This window comes from Lepidochelys kempii, chromosome 5, assembly GCF_965140285.1.
Source record: "Lepidochelys kempii isolate rLepKem1 chromosome 5, rLepKem1.hap1, whole genome shotgun sequence".
Lineage (NCBI taxonomy): Eukaryota > Metazoa > Chordata > Testudines > Cheloniidae > Lepidochelys > Lepidochelys kempii.
The window spans coordinates 42,568,845-42,594,755 of NC_136384.1; the positions used below are offsets into that span (position 1 = coordinate 42,568,845).

General features: G+C 39.2%; 1 protein-coding gene across 12 annotated transcripts in view; it reads left to right on the forward strand.

Annotated features, from left to right (window-relative positions):
* Positions 1 to 25,911, forward strand: part of ERBIN (erbb2 interacting protein) — a 226,698-nt gene that overhangs the window by 93,836 nt on the left and 106,951 nt on the right. For 10 of the 12 annotated variants that reach the window (XR_012158901.2, XR_012158902.2, XM_073344084.2 and 7 more), the window contains 2 exons: positions 1,585 to 1,782; positions 6,685 to 6,802. Coding sequence is in view for 8 of the 12 variants with exons in the window: in XM_073344084.2 (XP_073200185.1) it covers positions 1,594 to 1,782; positions 6,685 to 6,802 (307 nt within the window). In the remaining 4 variants the exon portion in view is untranslated. Of the gene's footprint in view, positions 1 to 1,584; positions 1,783 to 6,684; positions 6,803 to 25,911 lie in introns of those variants that run through there. The other 2 variants (XM_073344093.2, XM_073344094.2) reach the window with 2 other exon arrangements.

Below are 25,911 nucleotides of genomic sequence, written 5' to 3' on the forward strand. Positions count from 1 at the left end.
CTTGTGGATGTGAATTGTGGAAAATAAATGCTGCTGACAAGATGAAAAATTAAGCTTTTGAGATGTGATGGTGGCAGCAAAGGTTCTTGCGAATCTCCTGGTTCTAAGCCTCCCTCCTTTCCCCAAAATATTAGTTGGCAATATTATTTATTTATAATATTAGAAATCAGCAGGTGCAAGTTTGTGTACTTTAGTCACATGAGGCATATAGATGGAAATAACTTCAAGAAAGTTAGGGAAGGAAAGGTGGTGGTCATTGTAGTACAGGGCAAGGAAATGGATAGATGGCTGTGTGCTTGAAGTTAACAATAGATCAAGAAGGCATCTGAAAATTCTGCTATGATATCACCAATATTCAGACATGAATAAATGGATTTTTACTTTTCTGTATTCCAATCCCTGTACACTGATTAGGCAAAGAGATTATCTTTTTTATTTTGATTTAAATGACAAAAAAGATGACTATACAAAGCCCTATTGTAATACTGCTGGAGTTTTGTTGTCGTATTAATTATTTAGTAAGGAACTCTGACAGCCTGCCATCTACAAAAGGCTGCTTTTCCACCCTTTTATGATAGATGGAAATTCAGGCACTATAATAGTACTAACACTCATGCATGAGTTAAATAAAATTTGGAATGTAAGGCACCCCCACAAAATGAGTTCCAGATGAGCAAAGTATAATTTGGAATATGTAGCAGACTAGATACTCACAGAATCAAATTTGTAACTGCATAAATTCAAAGGTGGAACATAGATTGCAGTTACCTTTTGCACTGCCAAAAAAAAAAAAAATTCATTGTTTTCCATCAAAATCTTTTTCCTATTGCCTATTCATTTACTTTTAAGAAGTAAAACCAATGTTTAATGGCTTTTTTCTTAAAAATCTGTGTTTTGAAGCTTTCCAGACTGTGGGTGAAATTGCAGAAAATGAATAGAATTCCTGTGTCTGAGCACCTTTTTAAAAGTGTTTCTTTATAGTGCAATTTTTAGTGGCAGTCACGTTTGTAGTTGGATCAATTTACAGAAACCATACTGATTCGTTATCTATGTCCTACTTTTTGAATGAGGGTGCGGAATCAGAGAAATGTACGGCTGGAAGGGACCTTAAGGTCATTTTGTCATGCCAACAGATATTTGTCTAACCTGTTCTTTAAAACCTCCAGTGATGGAGATTCCACAACCTCCTTTGGAAGCCCAATCCAATACTTAACCATCCTTATAGTTAGAAAGGTTTTCCTAATATGAAATATAAAAGCACCTCTTAAAAGAAATGTCTACTTAATTTTCTAGGAACTAAAGCATAATGCTCCTGAGAAAGTGAAACTTTGCTGTAAGAAGTGGAGGTTTCAGTTTGATACTCTTTTTCTCTTTTTAAAAAAAAAAAGTAAAAATTTATAGCCTGATTTTCACCACTGCCAAGCAGCCACAGTATCCTTTTCTTCAATGGAAGTTGCAGGTGCTCTGCAGTCCTTAAAATGTAATAATTCTAAACTTTGCGTCTAATAAGCTGTTGAGGTAAAAAATAATATATTAGTTTCTCAAAGTGTAAAGATATTTCAGAAACCTCATTTTTGTTTACAGTGCCTGAAAATGACAACAAAGCGGAACTTGTTTGTGCGGTTGGTGCCATGCCGCTGTCTGCGTGGAGAAGAAGAAACTGTCACTGCACTTGATTATTCTCACTGCAGCCTGGAACAAGTGCCGAAAGAGATATTTACCTTTGAAAAGACCTTGGAAGAACTCTATTTAGATGCAAATCAGATTGAGGAGCTTCCAAAGGTATGGTGTTTGGGGTTTGTTTTTTTGTGAGGTGTATTAACCTTATTACTTTACTACATCTATATTATACAGCAGTGGAATAATAATTCTAAAAGTCTTTTGTCATTGAGGGCCCTCGTAGGTGACCAACTTCCATTTTCAACTCACCAGTTTAAACGTCTTAATATGTTACTGAAGACTTTGTTGCTTTTGCTTCTTTTCATCTTCATCACCAGTATATGGAAAATTTGATCATTATCCTGCCTGAATCATTGTTGAATATTTACTTTGCTAGGCTCTTTAAAAGTTGACAGTTTTTCACATTGATAGCTTTTGTAACCATTGGAAGTCCAAGCAATTGAAACCAATGAGGACGTTATTCAGTTTCTTGTTTACCCCAAATAGGGTGGTAGTAGCAGCTTACAGTTAATTAAGCCCACTGGATGTCAGTGGGAGCAGTTAAGCCAACACTACTACTAATACTACTACTAAGAGCTTGTCTACCCTTACTGGGGGATTGACGAGCAGCAATCGATGCATTGGCGGTCGATTTAGCGGGTCTAGTGAAGCTCTCCTGTCGACTCCTGCGTGCGTAAGTAGATCTAAGCTATGCCAATTTGAGTTACGCTATTCACGTAAGTCAAATTGCATAGCTTAGATCGAATTTCCCCTGTAGTGTAGACAAGGCCTAAGTCAAGATATTGTTTGTTTTGTCAACTGTCCAAACTGAGAATTCTCTACCTTTTCAGTAGGAATAGATGTTAATAGCAACTTGATGTTCTACAGGTCTTAAAAAGGCCAGAAGTGACCGTTTTATGATGATGTCGTCCAACTTCCTGTATATCACAGGCTATAGAATGTCTCCAAAATAATTTCTAGAGCATATCTTTTAGAAAAACATCCAATCTTGATTTTTTTTAAAAATTGTTAGTGATGGAGAATCCACATAACCCTTGGTAAATTGTTCCAGTGGTTATTTACTCTCACTGTTTAAAAATGCATGCTCCATTTCTAGTCTAAATTTGTCTAGCTTCAACTTCCAGCTGTTGGATGGTGTTATACCTTTCTCTGCTAGATTGAAGAACCCATTATTAAATATGGGGGAAGACCATGTGACATAGTGATCTAATGAATACATTTATAGATTCAAAAGGGACCAGTATATCACAGGCAGTTAAATTCACTCAGGTACCCCCTGTATTACAGCCAATAACTTTGTTCTTGACTAATGCATATCTTCCAAAAGGTCTTTATTTTTGAAGACTTAAGAGATGGAAAATCTACCACTTCCCTTGGTAGTTTGCTCCAGTGGTTAGTCATGTTCACTGTTTAAAAATGTGTGCCTTATTTCCAGTTTAAATATGTCTGGGTTCAGCTTTCAGACATTGGTTCTTGATAAGTCTTTGTCTGCTAGATTGAAGAGCTCTTTAGTACCAGGTATTTTGTCCCTGTGAAGGTACACTGTAATCAAGTTTCCTTTCAATCTTTTTTTATAAGGTAAACAAATTAAGCTCTTTGTAAGATTAAACTCTTGACGCTCTCACTATAAGGCATTTTCTTCAGCTCTCAAATAATTTTTATGGCTCTTCTCAGCACCCTCTGAGTTTTTCCAATATGTGGATACCAGAATTGTATACAGTATTCCAGTATCTGTCTCACTAATGTGAACTGTGAATCATAGACTCAAATATTGAGAAAGGGAAAGGTAGAAGGAGACTTAGGAGGATTAAAAATAAATATTTAAATAAAAATATGTCCCCAAGGAACTGACATAACTTAAGTTAGAAAAATTTCTTGGTAGCTGCATTGCATGTCTTCCAGCTAAAGAGAGAACCCGCAGAGTTAGAACCAATTTTTCAAGCTAGGCACGCTTCTGCCTACATCAAGCTTACTCAATCTTTCAAGGCTGTAACAGACATCTGCCTAAGATAACCTCCCAAAGCTAGATTGATGTGTAAAATTTGAAAGTCACTTATGCTCCTAAGTGCTTAAATTACGTGAAAGCTCCCAAGTTTAAAAAAAGTATCCTAAATTTTTAGGACTAGAGTAGGTTTTATCTACCATAGCTCCTTCCCCAGTAGGCTTTGACCAATGAGCCATATCCACTTGATTCAAAATGGAGTCTTCCAGCTAACACTAAACACTGAAGCTTCCTAAAGCTGCAAAACACCTCAATTACTAGTACAGCTTCCTGGAGGTAAATCTGTTAGAGGAAAGGATCAATCATTCCTGCACAAGCATATCTTTTAGTTGGATTCTACCTTCCTATTTTCCTTGCAACTTAAAGGACAGTTAGCCATATAGTTTTTACACCAGCCAACTCTAATTGGCTCCACACTCCCAGTGATGGACCACTGTATCAGAATACAGAAGATGAAAAAACAAAATTTTAAAACTTTTCACTTTTGTAAACCTCTTCCCCACTGCCTGTGCCATATGTTTTTCATTCTTTTCACATGAATAATTAGATAAATTTAGTATGATTTTTAAAATCTATATAACTGCATGCAGGGGTACGTTTTTGAGCACATTGTCTTGCTGGAAATAGTAAGAAAAAAGAATGGCTCCAAAAGATGTATGCCAACCAAAGCACCTATCCAGTACATAACCCAAGGAAATCCAACTAATGAAAGCACTGATGGTGCAAGCTAGTAACAGGTCCATATTTCTGAAGAAAAGGTACTGTGTCACTACACAGACTAGAGTTATTCTCTTGAATAATTTATCGTCCAAACTTTTATGGTTTGGGTGTTATGTGAATATCAAATTCCTGGGACTTGTTCCATGGTTTGTGGTTGAAATAATGGTTTATTATGTGAGCAATGCAATCCAGTGACTTCTCACTCATATTCATGGCAGTTGTTGTGGCAGTCACTAAAAAGTTAAAGTAAATCTTATCTATTCCAACCACATTCTCACTGTTTGGCCAGTTCTTCCTCAGAATTCTGTTTGAACATAAGTCGGGGGAAATGTTGCAAAAGAGATCATGATAATGAGTTGTGACTTACTCAAGATTATCAGGAACCAAATCTTCAACACCAGTGTTATGCACTACTTAATGACAGATGACAGTATTAATCTTTTGGAGGAATTACTGTCCATGGACAATGAATTATCTCTGGCCTACCTGTCCTCTCCTATTTGCTATCGAAACATTGACCCTTGCCTCTGATCCTCAGATTGTCTTGGCTGCCCGTTTGTAAAGTTTTCCAACAGGCATTGTCATGCTTTCTCCCATGTGGGAAGAACTCCCCATAAATACGTACGAAAACACTTGGTAGTCCTTTAGATCCTTCCTTAAAACTCTGCTGTGATATGTACAAAAACCTTGACAGTGTTTCGGCAGCCAGAGTGCTGTGACCACCACTTAATATGCTGGTCAGCATCATTCCTTTCTTTCCTTGTGCTTTCCCCCTCAACTTTATCTCTATTCACCAGCTGTCTCTTGTCTTTTATAGTTCGATCGTAAGCACTTTGGGGTAGGGGCCATCTTTTCATTATATGTTTTGTACAGTGCCTAGCAAAATGGGACTCTGGCTCTAGTCACTACTCCAATACAAATAATTTTTGTTAATATTGTTGTTAATATTTACAGATGCCATTGGCTGTCTATTCTCAAATTAACCCATGCATATATATGCACAGTCAGACTATCCTGCTCGTCTTAATAACTTCAAAATGTTAGTCATTTTCTCCCCTCCCCCCCCCCACTCTGTTAAACTTCTTTAGTATTGCCTTTTAAGGCAGGGGAAAATAAGGAGGCTGCATAATTTAGATTTATTTTAAATATATTCAATTTAGATGAACTTCATCCCTTTGTAAAAAATTAACACCACCTGTGTGGGTGTTAAAGCTTGTGTTCCAAAATGTGTGGTTTTAAATGCAGACTTCAGTTGTATTTATTTGTGGAAGCACATGTAATTGCTGTAGAAGAGGGGAATGTTGTTGCTGTTTAGTGCTTTTATTTTTGGAACTCTAGTCTTATCAGCACTAGTAGAGAGTGCAGCCTGCTAATTTTGCAGACCTTGATGTTATTCATAGAGAGAGACCACAAGCACAGTTTGGTGACAGAGGTGCTTGGCCAGATTTATTGCCCTTAAGGCACAGTTTTAACAAGCTGCACAACTTGCCATATTCATTAACACATGAGTGCACTATGGCAAGGAGCAGCTCAGTTATCAGGAATTTTTGCTATCCCCTCAGCGACACAAAGGGTTCAGGTGAGATACCCTGACATTTATAGACTGAGGTAAACAACTTAGGTGCCACTTTGTGTTTCTGTGTTTATCTCCACTTGTTTCTGATATCTTGGACAAAACATTTATATTTATTCATCTTATTTTGTACTAGATTGGGGTATATTTGTACTAGCCTTCTAAAATATATTTATGTAAATATTTAATGTCTAGTACACTAGCAACAACTTGGCCAAGTGTATGTAACAAACAGTGAACTTGTAAGCATTTACTTTAATACGTGGCCTGACTGCTTTACAGCCTCTGATGCAGGCCTCAAATTTTGCACCAGAGCCAGTGCTCCAGTCACGCGCGCGCCCCCTCTCTCTCTCTCTTTCTCTCTCTCTCCTACATTTGCTTCTGCTTTTTTATTTATAGATTTGAGAATTGTCAGGCATTTTGACTCTGAAAAGTGGATGTTAGTATTCCTCATTACTACATATTAGCTCTAGTTAATGAATTCTGAAGCATTGGAAGGCGTTTGTAGAGAGCATCTAATATAAGCGTTTGCCACACTTTGCTGGCTCTGGACAGTTACAGCTTTTCACTGATGCACATTTTGTAATTCAGTATTTCACAAATATTCTGATTTTCTAGTGAGACGGTCAGAAGTTAAAAAGAATTAAAAACAAAAGACATATAAAGAAAATGGAAAGATGCTCAGTCACCTTTTTCTTTGTTTCGATAGCAACTTTTTAACTGTCAATCCCTGCACAAGCTGAGTTTGCCAGACAATGATCTAACAACATTGCCAGCATCCATTGCAAATCTCATTAATCTCAGGGAACTGGATGTCAGCAAGAATGGTAAGTTATTTTATTTGTTGTTACGTTTTAGAGGAGCGAAAGGGCAAAACAGTATGAATATACAGAATCCCAGAGGCAACTATTATTACTTTCATAAAACACTTGTCTTAATATTAAATATAAATCACCAACCTAAGTGACCGTCAAACTTACTGTATGGAAAAACATGTTGATTGTAATGTGTCTGTGTGACATTTGTTGTTTTCAGAGGTATCAAAAATAAAATAAACTGTTTAGTTTGAAGTTCAGTACAAAAAAAAATTGATAGGGGAATGAAATAGACACCGATCCTGCAAACTTAAACATACCCATACCTAAACTGCACTACCTTGAGTTGGCCCATTTATTTTAAGTGGCCTAGTTGCAAAGCATATGCATAATTGTTTATAGGATCGGGGCTGTAAGTAGCAGTCTGAAGTCTGAAATATTGAGATCCAAGTTTTGTGAGTGGTAACAGGCAGAGAATAACCAGGAGCTCGTAATAATGATAGTTATTGGTTTACTGTATATTGTTTCAGCAGTGGATTCCATTTGCTGAATCCAAATATAAATGATTTATTTTGCTTAATACTAATAAAATTAACTGCTGAACACAGCTAATACTTAGTGTAATAGGAAAGTCAGAAATTTGAATGTTCTTGATTGAATTTTTGGTTTTTAAAATATTTATTTTAAGGTTTTGTTTTTTTGTTTATCAAATTGGTAGTTGTGGGCTAACAGGAGCAAATTCAAACATTTCATATTGTCAGGGCCGGATTAACGCAGGGGCTTTAGAGGCTGCAGCCTAGGGCCCCAGGCTAAGGCGGGCCCCGGTGCAGCAGGGCTCAGGCAGGCTGCCTGCATGCCGTGGCCCCACGCTCTCCTGGAAGTGGTTGACTGCTGGCATGTCTCTGTGGCCCCTGGCAGGGGAGGCAGCTACGCGCACTGCCCCAGCACCGTCCCCACAGCTCCCATTGGCTGGGAACCGACCAATGGGAGTTATGCTTGCAGGCACGGGTAGCACAGAGACACACTGCCCCCTCCCCCCAGGGGCGCGCAGAGATGTGCCAGCAGCCGGCCGCTTCTGAGAGTGACGTGGGGTTATGGCAGGTAGATAGGTAGGCTGCCTGCCTGCCTGCCTAAGCCCTGCTGCGCCGCCTGGCGGGAGCTGCCTGTGATAAGCACTTCCCGGCCAGAGCCTGCACCTCGCACTCCCTCCTGCACCCCATCCCCCAGGTCCGAATCCCCTCCTGCACCCAAACTCCCTCCCAGAGCCTGCACCCCTCACCCTCTCCTGCACCCCAACACTCTGCCCCAGCCTGGAGCCCCCTCCTGCACCCAAACTCCCTCCCAGAAAGAAACTAATATAACAGCTGTTCTAAGGTAAGAAGTAGGCTATTTTGAATTAACTTAACTATATTCTACATGTTTTAAGACTGAAATGTAACCACAGAATGGCTTTGTTAATTAAAAGGCAAGTTTAGTATAGTGTTAATAGCCTCGATGCCATAATTGTGGTGATTTTGTTTTAAATTAGGAAAAAGACTTGTATATAGGGGCCCCATAAAATCTTATAGGCCTGGGCTCACAGGAGAGTTAATCTGGCCCTGCATGTTGTTAGCAGACTTGTTTTTCTTGTTTATAGGAAAAAGTGGTGTGCCTGATCAGAAACTAAGTTGCTGCAGAATACAGTACAGTATCACCTCATTAATTCACTTTAATGATGGGAAACCTATTGCAGATTAACATACTTTGCCTTAATTAAATTCTCATACAATGCATAGCAATTTAAAAAAATAATTCGTTATAACAGGAGGTTGGATTTACCACAATCACAGTGAAGTTTTCTCAGCTTGGATTAATGGTTTTGTTTGAAAACTATTAAAAACATTCAAAGCCCAAGCAAAGTTTTGTTGCCTTTCCAGGGAATGAAAAAAATCATTTGTTATCCAAGAGGTATTATTGGAAAATAGCTGTTCTCTACAAGATTTTTCAACCTGGAGGCCTCCTAGTATTGTTTAGTAGTGTATTTCTGCTATCGTCTCTAGTTTCTCCTATAAAGGAGCACAATTACCAGACAATCTTGAATCCATATTGTAGGTTCTGCGCATGTAATTTAATCTGAAGTTTGGCATTCAAAGGGGTAAAACTAAAGGATATAGAATGTTTATTACAATATGCAAATATAGCCAAATAGGATGATAAAATTGATGTTATGCATAATGAAGCCTGCTATGGAAATTGTAGATGTCTGTTTTGTACATGATATCTCTTTCCTGAATGTCTCTAATGAAGTCCAGAGCTCTAAAGAAAGGAGAGATCCAAATGTCAGATTAGTCATGTTAATGAGTATTCTGTATATTTAAGCTAATTATTTCTGCACAATTCCATAATCTAGTTGTGTCAAATTTATTGCTTTATTTGGACGACATGTCCATTCATCCAACTATGACTCCACAGAGTTACAAAGGGTTCTGCTTTAAATTAAAATAATAATAATAATAATTATTAATCTTGTGGAAATATTGGTTTCCCCCTCATTGTCCTTTGTGACCAGCTTTATATTTGAGCTATTTTATTGTATTTTCTAATGAACACTGCATTTTTATTGAAATATAGTAATTTGATTATTATTATTATTCTGTTCCTGGTACAAGTGAATTAATAGTGTTAACTAAATAAGACCGTCCTTAAATACTTCCATTATGGCAAGAATTATAAGTTAAAAGAAGTGTTCTTCTGTCGAGCCTGAACTGCTGAAAGAAATAACTGTTTCCAGTATAGCAGTTATTAAATTATATTTAAATGAATCAAAAGGTTTTCTTTGTTTTAGTTCTAGGGCTAGCAAATTCCTCAGCTCACAGACAAGGAGAAACTGATCAGTTACCAGCTGTAGAGAGTTGTCCTTCCAAAATAATGCAACCTTTAACTAAGCGTACAAAGATCTACTCAAAGAACGTTTGTTACTGAGGCATAAAGTATTTTAAGGAGGCAGTAGCTGTATAATTTGGTATTTCAAACTGTGTGTAATAACTTTGTTTTTTGTAATAACTTTGTATTTTAAATGTTATGGGAGCAGTAGTAGCTACTTCATAGTTAAGATTGAAGTTCGCTTCCTATCATAAAACCTAATTTTCAATCACTCACCACAATTTGAACTCTTCCATCCCCAACCAAAAAATCCCCACCAATCTTCCTGAAATTTTACATGCTACATTTTATCCTCAGATAGACTCTTTCTGGGAAGCTTGGTAAAAAGCCAGAAAAGGAGTCGGTCTCTTCCCTTTCATCCTGGCTGGTGAGATAAGGGATACTAGAGTTCCCTCCAGAGCGTGTGATAAATTTGAAGCTGTCCCAGGCTTTTCAATTTGCTATGTAAAGAAAGGGGGAGATTCTCCCCCCCCCCCCCCCAATCACTCTCATTTTCCCTAGCTGCAGTTACTCCAACAGGGGAAGTTCTGTTGTTTCCCCCTTGTATCCTCAAAGCTTATTCCTGGCAATTGGCTACATTTAGTTGTAAATAATAAACATTTCAATGGTTATACCAACCAATGAGACTGAATCTTGTACAACCAAAAAATATGATTACAGTCAATGATTTAAATCAAGGTTTCCTATTTTCTAATTTAAATTGGGGATTGATGCAAAATTTTATTTTAATTGTACCCTAAGGCTAGGAGGTCCAAAATTTGATTTACTTGGAATAAGACAGCAGTCCAACATTCATCAACAATCCTGATAGGACAAACCAGTATATATGTACAATTAAGACAAGACAAATTGGTAAGGAAAAAGATATTTCAGAACTCTCAAATAGTGCCTAAAAATCTTTGTAAAATTTAGGCAGGGGTGGTGGTGTGAGGGGGAATCTTGGTGTCCTCCAGTAAACCATCACCAGGATAGTGTTTGGTGGATCATTAACATCATATACATTCTGGGAGGCAGTCTTATTGGTTTTGCCAACTCAGGGTAAGTTCAAATGGGAATGGGTGAATCCAGTGGAGACAGATTTTGTGAACTTCATGAACTTTAAAAAGTATCTTACAAATATACAAAATGTACATGAACTCCTTTTCTCCATATATGTAGTGAAAATATTATTCCACAGATAAAATGCAGTAAAGTATATATTCAGGCTCATATTGCATGTGTCTGGCAACAGTGGTATTATTTTCTTCCCTGTGCCTGCCATGGCAATTCTGAGACACGATGCTACCCTAATGTAGGCCAAGATTCAGCAAAGCACTTAGTCAGGTGTGTGCTTAAATGCCTTGGTGAATTGGGATCTCATTTTACTTGTATCTGTAATTCTTCCACCTACTGAGAAGCAGGCAGTGATTAATTTTGTCACAGATTATTTTAATTGATCCATCTGTATTTAATGTTTTCAACATTTTGGTAGAATGTTTTCTTGAGACAGAGTGTAATTGAAGTTACAGAGAATGGGCTAACGCAAACCCCTAACTGTCAAGACACAATGAAAAATTAGGTGAGGCACCACTCTCATCAAATAGAAGAGGCATGAGCAATTAAACTAACACAGTTATTGGTACTATATTTTTAATTTATATTTTATAATGGTTGAATGTTTGTACAGCACCTAGCCCAATAAAGCCCTGATGCTTACTGGGATAAGCAAAACACAGACCCTGCAGTTAAAGAGCCTAGACTAACAGTAACATACAAACCACATATAAGCAAAATATTGTCATAGTTACGTATGTTGGATTTCCCCAAGCCATTATTTTCTCTCTTTCCCCCATCCCTCCAGGACTGCCCTGGCCCACTTCTCTCTCCAGGGGCCTCACCCAACTATCTCTACCAGGGCTAATCCAGCATATCCTCCTTCCGCTCTGCAAATCCCACATATATTTTACTTAACCCTTCCTATTATGTTACTGCTACTTTTTGGTTTCTTCTAATGCCTTAAGTCTCACTCTTTCTTTAAATGACCCTCTCTAATCACCAGAAAAATGCTTTTTACCGCCTTCTACTTTCATGTATAGTTCAGTTCAGTTTTGCATGTGGACATCAGAGATTCTGAAAGCAAACTGAATGTCCTGAGTCTCTGATGGCATGACACTCCCCATGCTCTGCTGCTGCTCTAGCTGCCATTGCCTCAGTCTCTGCCTTCCTGGGGGAGTAAGGACCTTATGAGTAACATATCTTGTCATTGCCAGTTTCATTATAGTGACTCAGTGTCTCCATCCAGAATACACTTGAGTAATTAAATTTTGTTCAGTTCACGTTCAAAAACATTATATGCTCCTATTTAGGGAGCAATCTGGATCCTGGTCTCTTGTATTATTTTTGTGTTAGGGATAAAGGTATTAATTTAGGATTAGAGCCAAAGAGTTCCTAAATGATTTCTCAATGTCCATTAAAATTCAGTGAGGATTTTGTGACCCATGTTGTTGTGTTTGAAATAAACATCAGCTGTATGGTGTTTAGGTTTTATTGTGTAATTAGTAAAAACAAACATAGTCACTTAAACTTGTCGCTAAAACTAAATACTAAAAATCTTTCTATTTATCTAAGAATTAGCAATACAATTAGCGAATTGGAGCTACAACTGAAATTGAAATTGAGTTAATAAATCAATCAATTGATGACCATATGGAATGGACTCAGCAACTGTCCAAAGCATTAAATTAACACAATCGAGATTTAAATCATGAAGTTAGCATAAGGCTTGATTAACTGGTATCACTGGAAACTTAAGGAGACACCATCTACTTCCTTGCCCTTGGAAGTAGTGCTGAGTTCCCTTCAAAGCTGCATATTACCAGGTGACTTTCACCATTGGCTCTTTCCCCATCTGATTTATTCACTGTGATACAGGGTGGTTAACCACCTCTGTCTGTCCCTTTATGGGCAGACTGTGTGAGGTAATATCTTTTAGTGGACTAACTCGTCTCTCTAATATCCTGGGACCAGTACAGCTATTGCATACAACAGTTTCTGCAACATTCTTATGGCCCAGGATAGCACAAAGTGCTTTGAAGTAGGATTTATTTAATCTAAATATACACATGCTATTTCTTTGATATTCACCCACTCATTCACACTTTAAAAAGGAAAAATAAATAATATTGTGGATGTCTCCACTAAAGGAAAAAAAAGTGTTACTTAAATCTCTTTAGCTTGCATGGTCTTAGCTTCAGGGCTAGGACTGCAGTTCAAGGATCACGTGATGTCATCTGGGTGGTATCTCATGCTGGTGGGCTTTCTTTGGCTCTTGGCTAGGCCAGCTGGCATGGCCTGTGAAGTCTTGGTCTCCGCTTTCCTTCAGCTAGCTTCAGGACATAAGATGCACCTTTTCCCCTGTTTACTTGGATCTTTAAGGTTGCAACTTCTGGGTCGCTCCACCCCATGATAACTCACTGGAAATCTTCAGAGCAAATGGGGATTATAGGCCTGATACACCAATAACATGATCCACTCAGAGTTGAGGAGTGAGCAAGCTGACTTTTAAATTGTCTGAAAAGTGTTTTACTGACAGTTCTATGATACCATATAGAGTACCACCAACTGCAAGTATAGGTGTCCTGATAATACAAAAAACATGGAATCAGTAGGGGATGACTTAGAAGTGCTGAAAAACACATCTCTTAAATTTGGGGTGCCAGTTAAGAGATGCAGCTGATTACATTCCTCCTTAGGCTTCCACATGCTTTGTGCAGGATCAATGGCTATTGTTGTTGTTCTTAATCTTCACCCATACTTCCAGTCATGAATATTTTCACTCAGCATTTAAAAAAAATTCGGGGCCTTGCTAGCAACATTGAGGAACTTCACTATTTTAGCTTGGTAAAAAGTCACTTCTTGGCAACAGAGCTATCTTAAGCAATACAATTAAAGGTTGTTACAAAAACTTCTATTTTCTTGTGTTGCGTAGGCTTACATCAGATTGGCCTATTTGTCTCATCTGTCATGCTAAACATCTTCTCAGAATATACTTGTTAATGGATAATTTTGCAATCTAAGAGAAGGTGACCATGATTTGGTTTCCTAATAGTATTGAACTGGACAGGTGTTTAATATCCTTACGTGGTTCATTGAAGTACCAGCACACTATTGCAGGCATGTAATGCTCGACCTGTGGCTGGATTTGCTGAGCAGAAATCTGTCATTTCATCAAAGGTAGATTTTTGAAATTTTGAGTAGCAGGACCGCTAGGCAATGTACTGAAGAAACAAGGAGGTAGAAATTGTTGGAACAACTGTGTTCTATGTAGTGCTTAACTGAACAAAAATGTTTGCTCTGCTAACACTTTTCTGTCCTTCAAGTGCACCCAAGTTCCTATCCTGTCACAGTGGGTCTTTTGTCAAGTGTTTTGGAAGCTAGAAAATCTTGAACCTTGGGTCTGTTAGTGTTGCAAGCGCATAATGTGTCATTTTTAATATAACTTGTAATGTCAAGATCTTAGCTACAAGATGTGGATCGAAGCCGTGTCCTGGCTTGAAGGGGGCTTATTCCTTCACCCACTTACTTCCCTGGTCCTTCTCGCACGAACAGAGAGCAACAATACCCGAAGTCCAAAGATGCAAACAATTCGATGTTTATTGGGGTGAACTTCCAGCAAGCATGATTCCAGTTTCCTTCCTTAGTATCCTCCTTCCCAGCTCTGACACCACAGAGCCTTACACCTGTGTCCCTGTTCCCATTCCTACCCTTAGCCAAACATGATTCCAACTTCCTTACTCCCATTCCCTGTTCCCATCTCCCCCACTCACCCCCTCCCACCCACACCATGAGGTTTTCTGTTCATTAAAACACAACAATGCTAGCAACAAGACAAACACCACAGACAAACAACACAAAACATAGATCCATGGTATTCTGAGTTATTCTTCCGCTGGCGCCAGCTTGCTTGTAGAGTGTCTGAAAAACAAAAGAAACAATTTCCACCCCCCTGGTGGGGACAGATTATTGCTTAATAATAATACCACTTTCTTTTACAAATTTCCTTGCTAATTGCAGGAAAAACAGAAGAATTACCTCCAGGCTGTCCTTATTTTGTTCTATAGTCAGGCTAGTGAATTACCTCACTCACTGGTCATTTATGAAATTCATGAGATGGTGTACCTCAGTTTCCCCTCTTGTACAACAGACCAAGTTTGCAATAGTTTTTCTGCTGTACCAAGCTTTAAGTTTATTCTCAGGTAATAGCTGAGACACAGCTTCAGATTTTAGCACACCACACGCGCGCACACACACCTTAAGGTTAACCTGTCCCCCTTATTTTCAGGCTTGACTTTTTTTCACCTCCCTTTCCTGGAGGGCCATAATCTGAGTCTTCTAGTGGCTTGTTTGCTGACCAGATGTATTCGTTATTTGCAGCTCCTTTGTGCCCATCAGCTAGGTAATTTGCATTTACACACAGAGGCTTATTAGCTTGCTTCTGGATCCAAAGCTGTTAGCAGCTCAGACACTGTCTTAAAAGGAAAGCATTTTAGTTCCACCAGAGTTCTGATTACTTTCATCTCCTGCTCCAAAACACACAGAGATCTGAAAAAGAAAGCACAACCTATTATGGCTCCTTTTGGAGTCCTATTAGGATTTTAATTAAGTACCATGTTTTATTTGCATTTCTTTTACTCCTTCTCCAATATACACTGCACACGTCCTGAGAAAATGGCACATTCCTTCCGTATAGTTTAACCTCCATACATTATATTAGCCATATTAATTTTACACAAGGTGTAACTGCCTCCCCCATGCCTACAGAGTTTTCATGCACACCAACCAAAGCAACAATCCCCCAGAGCCATCCCAAGGCTCAGTGTTCCCATCAACCATCTGGACTAAACCTTGTTAAAGCTAGAATCAGCAGTCCATACTATTATCATGCTATAGAATCAGTTGGGAATCGGGCTCGGGAGCTGCACCGGGTCAGAACCAAGGCAGTCAGCTGAGGTAGAGTGAATGGAACAGAGGCAGGGCAATAGATGACAGTGTCAAGGTTCCTCCCCCACTCTGAACTCTAGGGTACAGATGTGGGGACCTGCATGAAAAACCTCCTAAGCTTATGTTTACCAGCTTAGGTCAAAACTTCCCCAAGGTACAAAATATTCCACCCTTTGTCCTTGGATTGGCCGCTACCACCACCAAACGAATACTGGTTACTGGGGAAGAGCTGTTTGGACGCGTCTTTCCCCCCAAAATACTTCCCAAAACCTTGCATCCCACTTCCTGGACAAGGTTTGGTAAAAAGCCTCACCAATTTGCCTAGGTGACTACAGACCCAGACCCTTGGATCTTAAGAACAATGAACAATCCTCCCAACACTTGCACCCCCCCTTTCCTGGGAAATGTTGGATAAAAAGCCTCACCAATTTGCATAGGTGACCACAGACCCAAACCCTTGGATCTGAGAACAATGAAAAAGCATTCAGTTTCTTACAAGAAGACTTTTAATAAAAATAGAAGTAAATAGAAATAAAGAAATCCCCCCTGTAAAATCAGGATGGTAGATATCTTACAGGGTAATTAGATTCAAAAACATAGAGAACCCTTCTAGGCAAAACCTTAAGTTACAAAAAAGATACACAGACAGAAATAGTTATTCTATTCAGCACAATTCTTTTCTCAGCCATTTAAAGAAATCATAATCTAACACATACCTAGCTAGATTACTTACTAAAAGTTCTAAGACTCCATTCCTGGTCTATCCCCGGCAGAAAAACCAGCATATAGACAGACACACAGACCCTTTGTTTCTCTCCCTCCTCCCAGCTTTTGAAAGTATCTTGTCTCCTCATTGGTCATTTTGGTCAGGTGCCAGCGAGGTTACCTTTAGCTCCTTAACCCTTTACAGGTGAGAGGAGCTTTCCCCTGGCCAGGAGGGATTTCAAAGGGGTTTACCCTTCCCTTTATATTTATGACACAGGAGCAGAGCAGGGGACCAAGAACCAGGATCGGGAATGAGACAAGGTATTAGGAGCAAGGCTGGAGCCGGGAACTAGAAACAAGGCAAGGCATCAGAAGCACACAGAAAAGTCTGTTGCAGCAGTAAGCTGAGGATCCACCTGGTTGCACAGACAACCTCTAAGCGTTTTCCTTATGCCTTAAATACTGTTCCTGGGTTACTCAGGAAATGCAGTAGGCACTGACAGGACATCCAGTCATGCTCGAACCCATAGGGCTCATAGACTGTCATTACCTCTTCGCCAGAGCTGTTGGTGGTGGGGTCAACACAGCAGTTTGCACACCTGGGTTCCAGACCCATGGATCCTCAGATGTAATCTTTCAACTGGTCAGTCACTTTCTGAGATTGCTGGCATGTAGGTAACGTGGCAGTCAATCACAGAAACATAGAATTGTAGTGCTTCGAGACCCTATGCTGAGTCAGGATCAAGTATACCGTAACTATCCCTGACATGTGTTTCTCCAGCCTGTTCCTAGAAACCTCCGGTCATGGGGATTCCACAACCTCCCTTGAAAGCCTATTCCAGAGCTTAACTATCCTTATAGTTAAAAAGTAGGGCTGTCAAGTGATTAAAAAAATTAATCGCATGATTAAAAAAAATTAATCGCGATTAATCGTGCTGTTAAACTATATTAGAATACCATTTATTTAAAATTTTTGGATGTTTTCTACGTTTTCAAATATATTGATTTCAATAACACAATACAAGTGTACAGTGCTCACTTTATATTTTTTATTACAAATATTTGCACTGTAAAAAACAAAAGAAATAGTATTTTTCAATTCCCTCATTACAAGTACTGTAGTGCAATCTCTTCATAATGAAAGTTGAACTTACACATATAGAATTATGTACAAAAATAACTGCATTCAAACAATGTAAAACTTTAGAGCCTACAAGTCCAATCAGTCCTACTTTTTGTTCAGCCAATCGCTCAGACAAACAAGTGCATTCACGGTTGCGGGAGATAATGCTGCCCACTTCTTGTTTACTATGTCGCCTAAAAGTCAAAACAGGTGTTTGCATGGCACTGTTGTAGCCAACATCGCAAGATATTGATGTGTCATGCTTCAACCACCATTCCAGAGGACGTGTCCATGCTGATGACTGGTTCTGCTTAATAATGATCCAGAGTAGTACGGACCGACACGTTCATTTTCATCATCTGAGTCAGATGCCAACTGCAGAAGGTTGATTTTCTTTTTTGGTGGTTCGGATTCTATTGTTTCTGCATCGGAGTGTTGCTCTTTTAGACTTCTGAAAGCATGCTCAACACTTCGTCCCTCTTGGATTTTGGAAGGCACTTCAGATTCTTAAACTTTGAGTCGAATGCTGTATCTTTAAGAATTTCACTTTGGTAACTTCTTTGCATTTTGTCAAATCTGCAGTGAAAGTGTTCTTAAAACGAACACATGCTGGGTCATCTTCCAAGACTGCTATAACATGAAATATAGGGCAGAATGCAGGTAAAACAGAGCAGGAAACGTACAATTCTCCCCAAAGGAGCTCAGTCAAAAATTTAATTAACACATTATTTTTTTAATGAGTATCATCAGCATGGAAGCATGTCCTCTGGAATGGCTGCGGAAGCATGAAGGGGCATACAAATGTTTAGCATATGTGGCACGTAAATGACTTGCAATGCCAGCTACAGAAGTCCCATGCGAACACTTATTCTCACGTTCAGATGATATTGTAAATAAGAAACAGGCAGCATTATCTCTCTTAAATGTAAACAAACTTTTTTCTCTCAGCGATTGGCTGAACAAAAAGTAGGACTGAGTAGACTTGTAGGCTCTAAAGTTTTACATTGTTTTGTTTTTGAGTGCAATTATGTAACAAAAAAAATCTACGTTTGTACGTTGCACTTTCATGATAAAGAGAATGCACTATGGTACTTGTATGAGGTGAATTGAAAAATACTATTTCTTTTATCATTTTTACAGTGCAAACGTTTGTAATAAAAATGTGAGCACTGTACACTTCGTATTCTATGTTTTAATTGAAATATATTTGAAAATGTAGAAAAACATCCGAAGTATTTAATAAATTTCAGTTGGTATTCTATTTAACAGTGAGATTAAAGCTGTGATTAATCACAGTAAATTTTTTTAATTGCGATTAATTTTTTTGTGTTAATTTCATGAGTTAACTGCGATTAATCGACAGCCCTATTAGAAAGTTTTTTCTAATATCTAACCTAAATTTCTATTTCAGCAGGTTAAGCTGAGTACTTCTTGTCCTATCCTTCAGTGGACATGGAGAACAACTGATCACTTGATAACAGTCTTTAACGTATTTGAAGATGTTATCAGATCCTTTTCTCCTCCACCTCCCAACCTCCTCCTCATGTTTTCTCAAAACTAAAGGTGCCCAGTTTTTTAACTTTTCTTCAAGGTCAGGTATTCTAAACCTTTTATGAGGTTCATGCTGCAGATTTTAACCTTATGAGATTTGTTAAAGGATTTGGGGTGAAGTAGTACCATTTTCATTCTGTCTCTATTGTAAATGTTTATGTGAATGGTGAGAACGAAGCCAGTGAGCAAATAGACTGTCCTCACGACACTGGTGAAAAGGCCACTTACTTGCGTGACTGTTTTGTACAACTTAATATATATTGGGAATTTCCACAAAAGAGAAATAGTGCACCATAGCTTTATGAAGCGAAAGTGATTTGACTTTTTCTTCTGTAGAAAATGGCATTAGATCTGTAGCTGCCATCTAATTTTTTCATGAGTACAGAGCAGAGCATTTTATCTGAAGAATGTTAATTACTTGTGTTTCTGCAATAGTAATGGAGAATCTAATGCAGGCTGAAATCTTTTTACAAGTCAGTAGGTCGTACTGGTGGGAGACGTAGGAGATGTGGCAGTAGAAAGAAGGGTGACACAGAGCTGCTGATCTTAGAAGTATCATCATTATCACACTTATAGCTCTCTTCCTAGTATCAGATTTCCATATTGGATAGCAGGCTCTTCAGTGATGTTCCTATAGGTCTCTTCCTCGACTTATGCTTTTATGATATGTACAAAATAGGATATACACCTCTACCCCGATATAACGCTGTCCTCAGAAGCCAAAAAATCTTACTGCATTATAGGTGAAACCGTGTTATATCGAACTTGCTTTGATCCACCAGAGTGCACAGCCCCGCCCCCCGGAGTGCTGCTTAACTGCGTTATATCAGAATTCATGTTATATCGGGTTACGTTATATTGGGGTAGAGGTGTACCAAGGTTCAGCTGTGCTGACTAAGATAGACACCATGCAGATGGGTTTTGTTGTTTGTTCTGAGGGTGCTGAACTCTTCTGTGGGCCTTGTGAACCGGCAACATAAATGACATAGCAGAAGATGTAATATTGTAGCAAGGTTTTGTTCCTTCATCACACTTGGATCTGAATTTCTATAATACATACAGTTGTAGAGAATGTTGAAGGCCTTTATAGGCCATGTCCAGCATGGAGTGGAGTATCAATTGAATTCCTTCAGGCTTAGTAGAAGACAAGTTTGTATGAAATTAGCATATTGCAGGACTGGGATCTGGGTAAGAGAGATCTCAAACTTTTTGTGTAAGGACTAGATCTAAATTAATATCCTCTCAGGAAATGAAAAGTTGTAAATAGAGCCAATTGTTAATGTTCTAGGTGCAACAAAATGTATTATTTCTTGCTTAATATTTTTTTTTGAGGTTTAAGCTCATCATCAGAATAAAAAATTAATTATGCATGACTGCTGCTAAGCTCATCTCCAGAAGAATAATCAAGAGTAGCACTGCCTTTATGTACTATGTTTGATCCTCAATCCTTCAAATAGCTGCATGTGTGACTACAAGTGGAACATAAACCCTCCTTCTCCCTCCCTCCCTCCCTCCCAACAAAAGCATGAGTGGCGTATTTTATAATTAAGGATACAATTCTGTGTCAGAGGTCATGAATTCCATGACTTTCCAAGATCTCTGTGACTACTTCTGGGAGAGGGCCGAAATAGCTGTCAGCCTTGGGCTTGCTGGAGCAGTGGCAACCGGAACAGCTGGCTAGCAGTCAGCCCTGAGAAGCTGGAATAGCTGGCTGGTGGTTAGCCCCTCTGTGGGGTTGGAGCAGCAGCAGTCAGGTCCTGTCGCAGGAGCAGTTGCCAGGCTGGGGCTGGAGCAGCTGCAAGCCCCAGCAGTGCTCTGTTTGCCCTCCCTCCACTCCAGGGTATTTTTAGTAAAAGTCAGGGACAGGTTGTGGGCTTTCCTGAATTTTTGTTTATTGCCTATACCTGTGACAGAATCTTAATCTTATTTATAATCCCACTGCATTCAGTACCAGTTAGTGTTTGGGTCTTTCTTACCACAACAGGATGTGATTTTTTTTTTCTTTAACGAGATTTTTGGCTTCTGTCTTTTGACTTTTGCCTGCCTGCTGAGACTTTGGGCTTTTTTTCTTGAAGATGGAGTTACTATTCCTACCTTTTGATTCTGGCAAGATGAAGAATATTGGCCCTTTTTTTTTTTTTTTTTAATGATGATACTAGTTGTTGGATTACCGGTGATAGGTGCCTATGGCTGGTACATTTATTTACTACATTTCAATCTATAACAAACGAGAGCTCCAGCCATCTGAGTTGTTCTTGATACAAGTAGAGTATTTACACAGATTTCAAGGCACAAGTTTTTTACACACACACTCACTCACTCACTCACTCTCTCTCTCTATATGTGACCAACCATATACAAACAGTGAGGACCCAAATTGCTGGGATTCTTACCAGTAAAGCAATTGTATCAATTGGCAGCATCTCTCAAGGGCTCAGAACATGAATTGATGGGACATACTGTAGGTGTCAAAAACTTTGTGCTCTATGGCTAAAGGCAGAGCTAGAGTAAGGCATAAATACTATGGATCCATGCCTGGGTCTGTGGCTTATAGAGTCATGTGATTACATTAACACTGGTTTTCTATTTTAAAAAAAGTAAATCTCTAGCTCTTTTGATTACGTAAAACATGATCAGAGTGTAACCGATGCAGTGAAACCTATCTTGAGTCTGTAATAAGCCTGGAACAATAGCTCTGAAAGGATTGAACAGCCCTGTTCATCTCAATGGAGTGTTGACTCCAACATCGGTTGCACTGAGGGCCCTTGCCAGCACCACCCCAACAAGAGTATGTATGACTGGAGAAAAGTGGGTGGGTAGGGGGAAGGTTCCATTTCTACTCAAAGTGAGCTGAGCATTGTTAGGAACTTAAGCATGGTGGATTGGATTTTCAAAAGTACTCAAAGTGTATATTTGCTCTTCTATTGGGCATAGCTTACCCTCCACCCACCCATCCAAGCAGATACAGTCTGGAAGAGCACATACACACTCTTCTGAATTTAGAGTTCACTCTGAGGGAGACAGAGATGGCCCTTGTTGCTTCTGGTAGGAAGAAAGGTGTCCCATGCCAGTGTCCTCCTCTCTCTGGGAGAGGAGTGGCCCCTGCCACTCCAAGTGGTGTGCAAGGCCATGGTGAGGCTTTGTGTCATGGTATACTTCGGGCCCCAGATTGCCTCAATCCAACCGTAGCTGTGGGAGAGACAAACTTGCTACCCTGAGATGCACTAAAACTACCCCGTTAAAGACAATAGAGATTATATAGGTGTAACAGAGTCTGTTCCTGGTGGTTTTGCATAAGGAAGGAAGAAATTAACTTTCAACTCTCAGCTTCTGTTTGTAGAGTCGATGGTTACTAAAAAGGAAGCTTAATGACAAGCTGCTCTCAAAGCCAGGAGGATCACCGGTTCTCTGGGGAAATGAGGGGTTACTTTCTGAACACCTAGTGATCAACCTAGAAGGTGGGGAGAACAACAATTTTTGGAATTCTGCCTCTAGGGACAGAAGGAAGAGAAGAGAGAGAGAGAATGAATCATCTTGCTTACTGCCCTTCTTGACCCTCTTTTCTAATCTCTTTCTCCAGGCTTTCTCCCCTGCCTGTTGTGTTTATCCTTCTACTTTTCCTTCTTTGTATCCTCAATTTCAGTTTGTTTTCTTACTAGAAGGAGAGATGAAAGATGGGATAGCAAAGAGAGGACAGAAGTGACTGCAACTCCATGCTTCTAGCGTGTGGGAGGTAAACAGCAGAAGGAAAGCGGGTGGCCTGGGGGTTTGGTACAATCGATTGATAAATATTGCCTCCTACTTCCTGATGGTTAAAGCCACTGAGACCCAGAGAACAGTGTCATTTAATTCACTTCCAGAAATAGTCTTTAGAATCCATAGTACTTGCAAAACAGCAGCAAAATAGGTTTGTTTTTCATTACTCTCATCCTTTATTCCCACTATTATGAAGTTTTGTGCTTTGAATGACGGCTTTTATCAGTGTTAAAAGTACTGAATGAGACTGGTAGACATCTTTTAGCAGGTAATGTGGTAGAAGAAGCTTTTTTTAAGAACAAGACATTAACTGCTGACCAACTTCAGTGTCAGACTTCTAGTATATGAGTTGTTCATTTTGTTCTTAATTATTGATTTAATAGGAATTTACCTCTAAGAGTTGTTCTGTTCTTTATTTGTAACTGAATGTAAAGCCAGATCCTCGGCTGGCATATCTCACTAGTAGCACCATTAAAGTTTATGTACACCAGCTGAAACTTACGTCTGTAGTGCATATACACAAAATCAAGACTTTGTCCCTGTAGCCAATACATTTTACTGCACAGCAAACATTTTCCCTCTCCAATCATCTCTAAATATATTTTCCCCTTTGATTACTTTACAGAGCCACACTTCGATGGAAAAAGGAGTATTGTTCTCTCAGATAAGCAATAACTTAGTCTTCACTAAGCAAATAAATTGTGTAAAACACACAGGGATAAGATTAGTGACAGTGGGCATGGCTACACTTGAAACTGCAAAGTGCTGTCGTGGGAGCGCTCCCGCGGCAGCGCTTTGAGGTGCAAGTGCGGTCGCCTGCGAGCGCTGGGAGAGAGCGCTCTCAGCGCTCCTGGTAATCCACCTCCACGAGGGGATTAGCTCCAAGCACTGGCAGCGCGGCTCCCAGCGCAAGGAGCCTGTTTACACTAGTGCTTTAAAGCGCTCTGACTTGCTGCACTCAGTGGGGTGATTGTTCACACCCTTGAGCCAGCAAGTTAAGCACTATAAAATGTAAGTGTCGCTAAGCCCAGTGGTGCTTTTAATGCCTTTTGCCGAGGCACAATCAAACATAAGGCTACTGCAGAGCCGTCTGTTTTATATATCAAGTGCAGTGGATTAACATTTCTATATTTGGATACTTGATATATACTTGGCTGTTGAGCAAATTTATGTTGATATTTTACTCTTCCTTAGTAGATGTTACTATATATGCAGTTTTATGTTTTTTGTAGGTGCTCATCACCAGTTTCATATGAAAGTTTAACAAGTCTTTTGTGACTTTTTCCTTAATACAACAAGTCTTTTGTGACTTTTTCCTTAATACAACAAGTCTTTTGTGACTTTTTTCTTAATACACGTAGTGTACTCTAATATTAAACATGCAGTTCAGCTGATGCTGGTCATGTTTGATACAGAAGAGTGGCAATATGCTAAAGTATTAATATAATAGTTTTTATATCTGTTGTACTCTTGTATGGCCATGTATGGCTTTTCTTTTAATGAAATATTTTCCACACATTCTTTTTCAAATTTGCCTTAACATTTTGAGACTGTTAACTGTCGGATATGACTTAATGAATCATAATAATTTAGTTGTCAGTGATACTCTGATAACTGGATAAGGATGCTATCCAGTTAATATAGTAATTGCCTATCATATTAACATGCATAACCTTTCTGAATCTCAACTATGTATATTTTTAACTTACTTTTGCCAATATTTGTTTAAAGATGTGAGTCAGATTCTGCTCTCATTAACGCTAGATGAAATCTGGAGAAATTTCAAGGTAGTTGCTCTGGATTTTCACCAATTTAACAAAGTATGCAGTCTGGCTGAGTGTACTTCAAACCCACCTTTGCATGTTCTGTTTCCTGATCAGGATACCGGTAGAGTACCAAGTGCAGCTTTTATTTCAAGTGTTTCAATTAGGGAGAATTTTCACTAAAAAGAAACAGCCTGTGTCTTTTGCAAATTTGGTATGATGTGATTTGCAAACAAAATGGATCACTTATTCTCAAAAAGATATAGGACCCGATTTTTGTCTGGAAGAGAGGAAGGGAAGTAGGCTCCCTGATTCTCAGAGCCAGTTTGCTCTGGTCCTGCTGAGGATTAGAGTAGCTGAAGAGTTGCTCTAACTTCTGTCCAACAGGGAACCTATGCCATCGGAGAATGTGTGATGGAGAAGCCATGCTCCCTCCTTACAGCTGATACAATTGCTATGCAGGTGTGGGAGGATGGGGCTGGCACCAGGAGTTGCATCAGTCTTCTTTACAGTGGTGGAGAGGTCTTCTGCACCAGGGCAATTCTTGACTGGCTTTTTATGGCCAAAGTCTGTCCCTTTGGAGGCACTTGACTGCTGCAAAGGGCCTGGATCTCAGTTGATTATATGGCCCATGACCTGTAATTTCATAAACGGGTATTTCAGGATATGAGATTTTCTGTAGATATCTGGCCAAGTGCAATGAAGTTTTGATTTTAGATGAGGATAAATGGCTAAACAGTGCAAAATAAAGAGTTTCAAGTTCCCAATTATATTTTGTGTCCTAATCATCAACATTCAGTGGGATGGTCAAGAATATTGTCTTTTGGGGATTTATATCAGTAACTTGTTGAGATTCCATTCTATATATTGCCCTCAGCAGTGTCGTGTGTTAGTAGTGCACTAAGTAACATAACTAACATCTGTCACATGTGATACGTTCTCTGTCTCATTCTGTACCCAAGGGGGAAACTGTGTGTGCAGTGTAGTGTTTTTGTTTTGGTAGGATTTTGGTTTTGGGGGCATTTTTTTTTTAAATGTACATACTTCCTGTGTGTATGTTAGAGAAAACAAGGTCAAAGAAGCACTCCTTGTACTTGGAGTGGAAGGTAATGAGATTTATGGTGGTCCTCAGTTCCTGTGGGAGTTTCTTCCACAATCTTTAAACAGTCCCCAAGAAGCTTCGTCTCCTGCACAAACTCAGTTTATCTTTCTGGAAGAAGGTTCCAGTGAATGGAGTTGTTGACCATGGTCTTCATCCTGAAACTTTATTTTGATATTAGAAAATTGATCAGTAAACATGCTGTGCAACAAAGGAGCTCTTA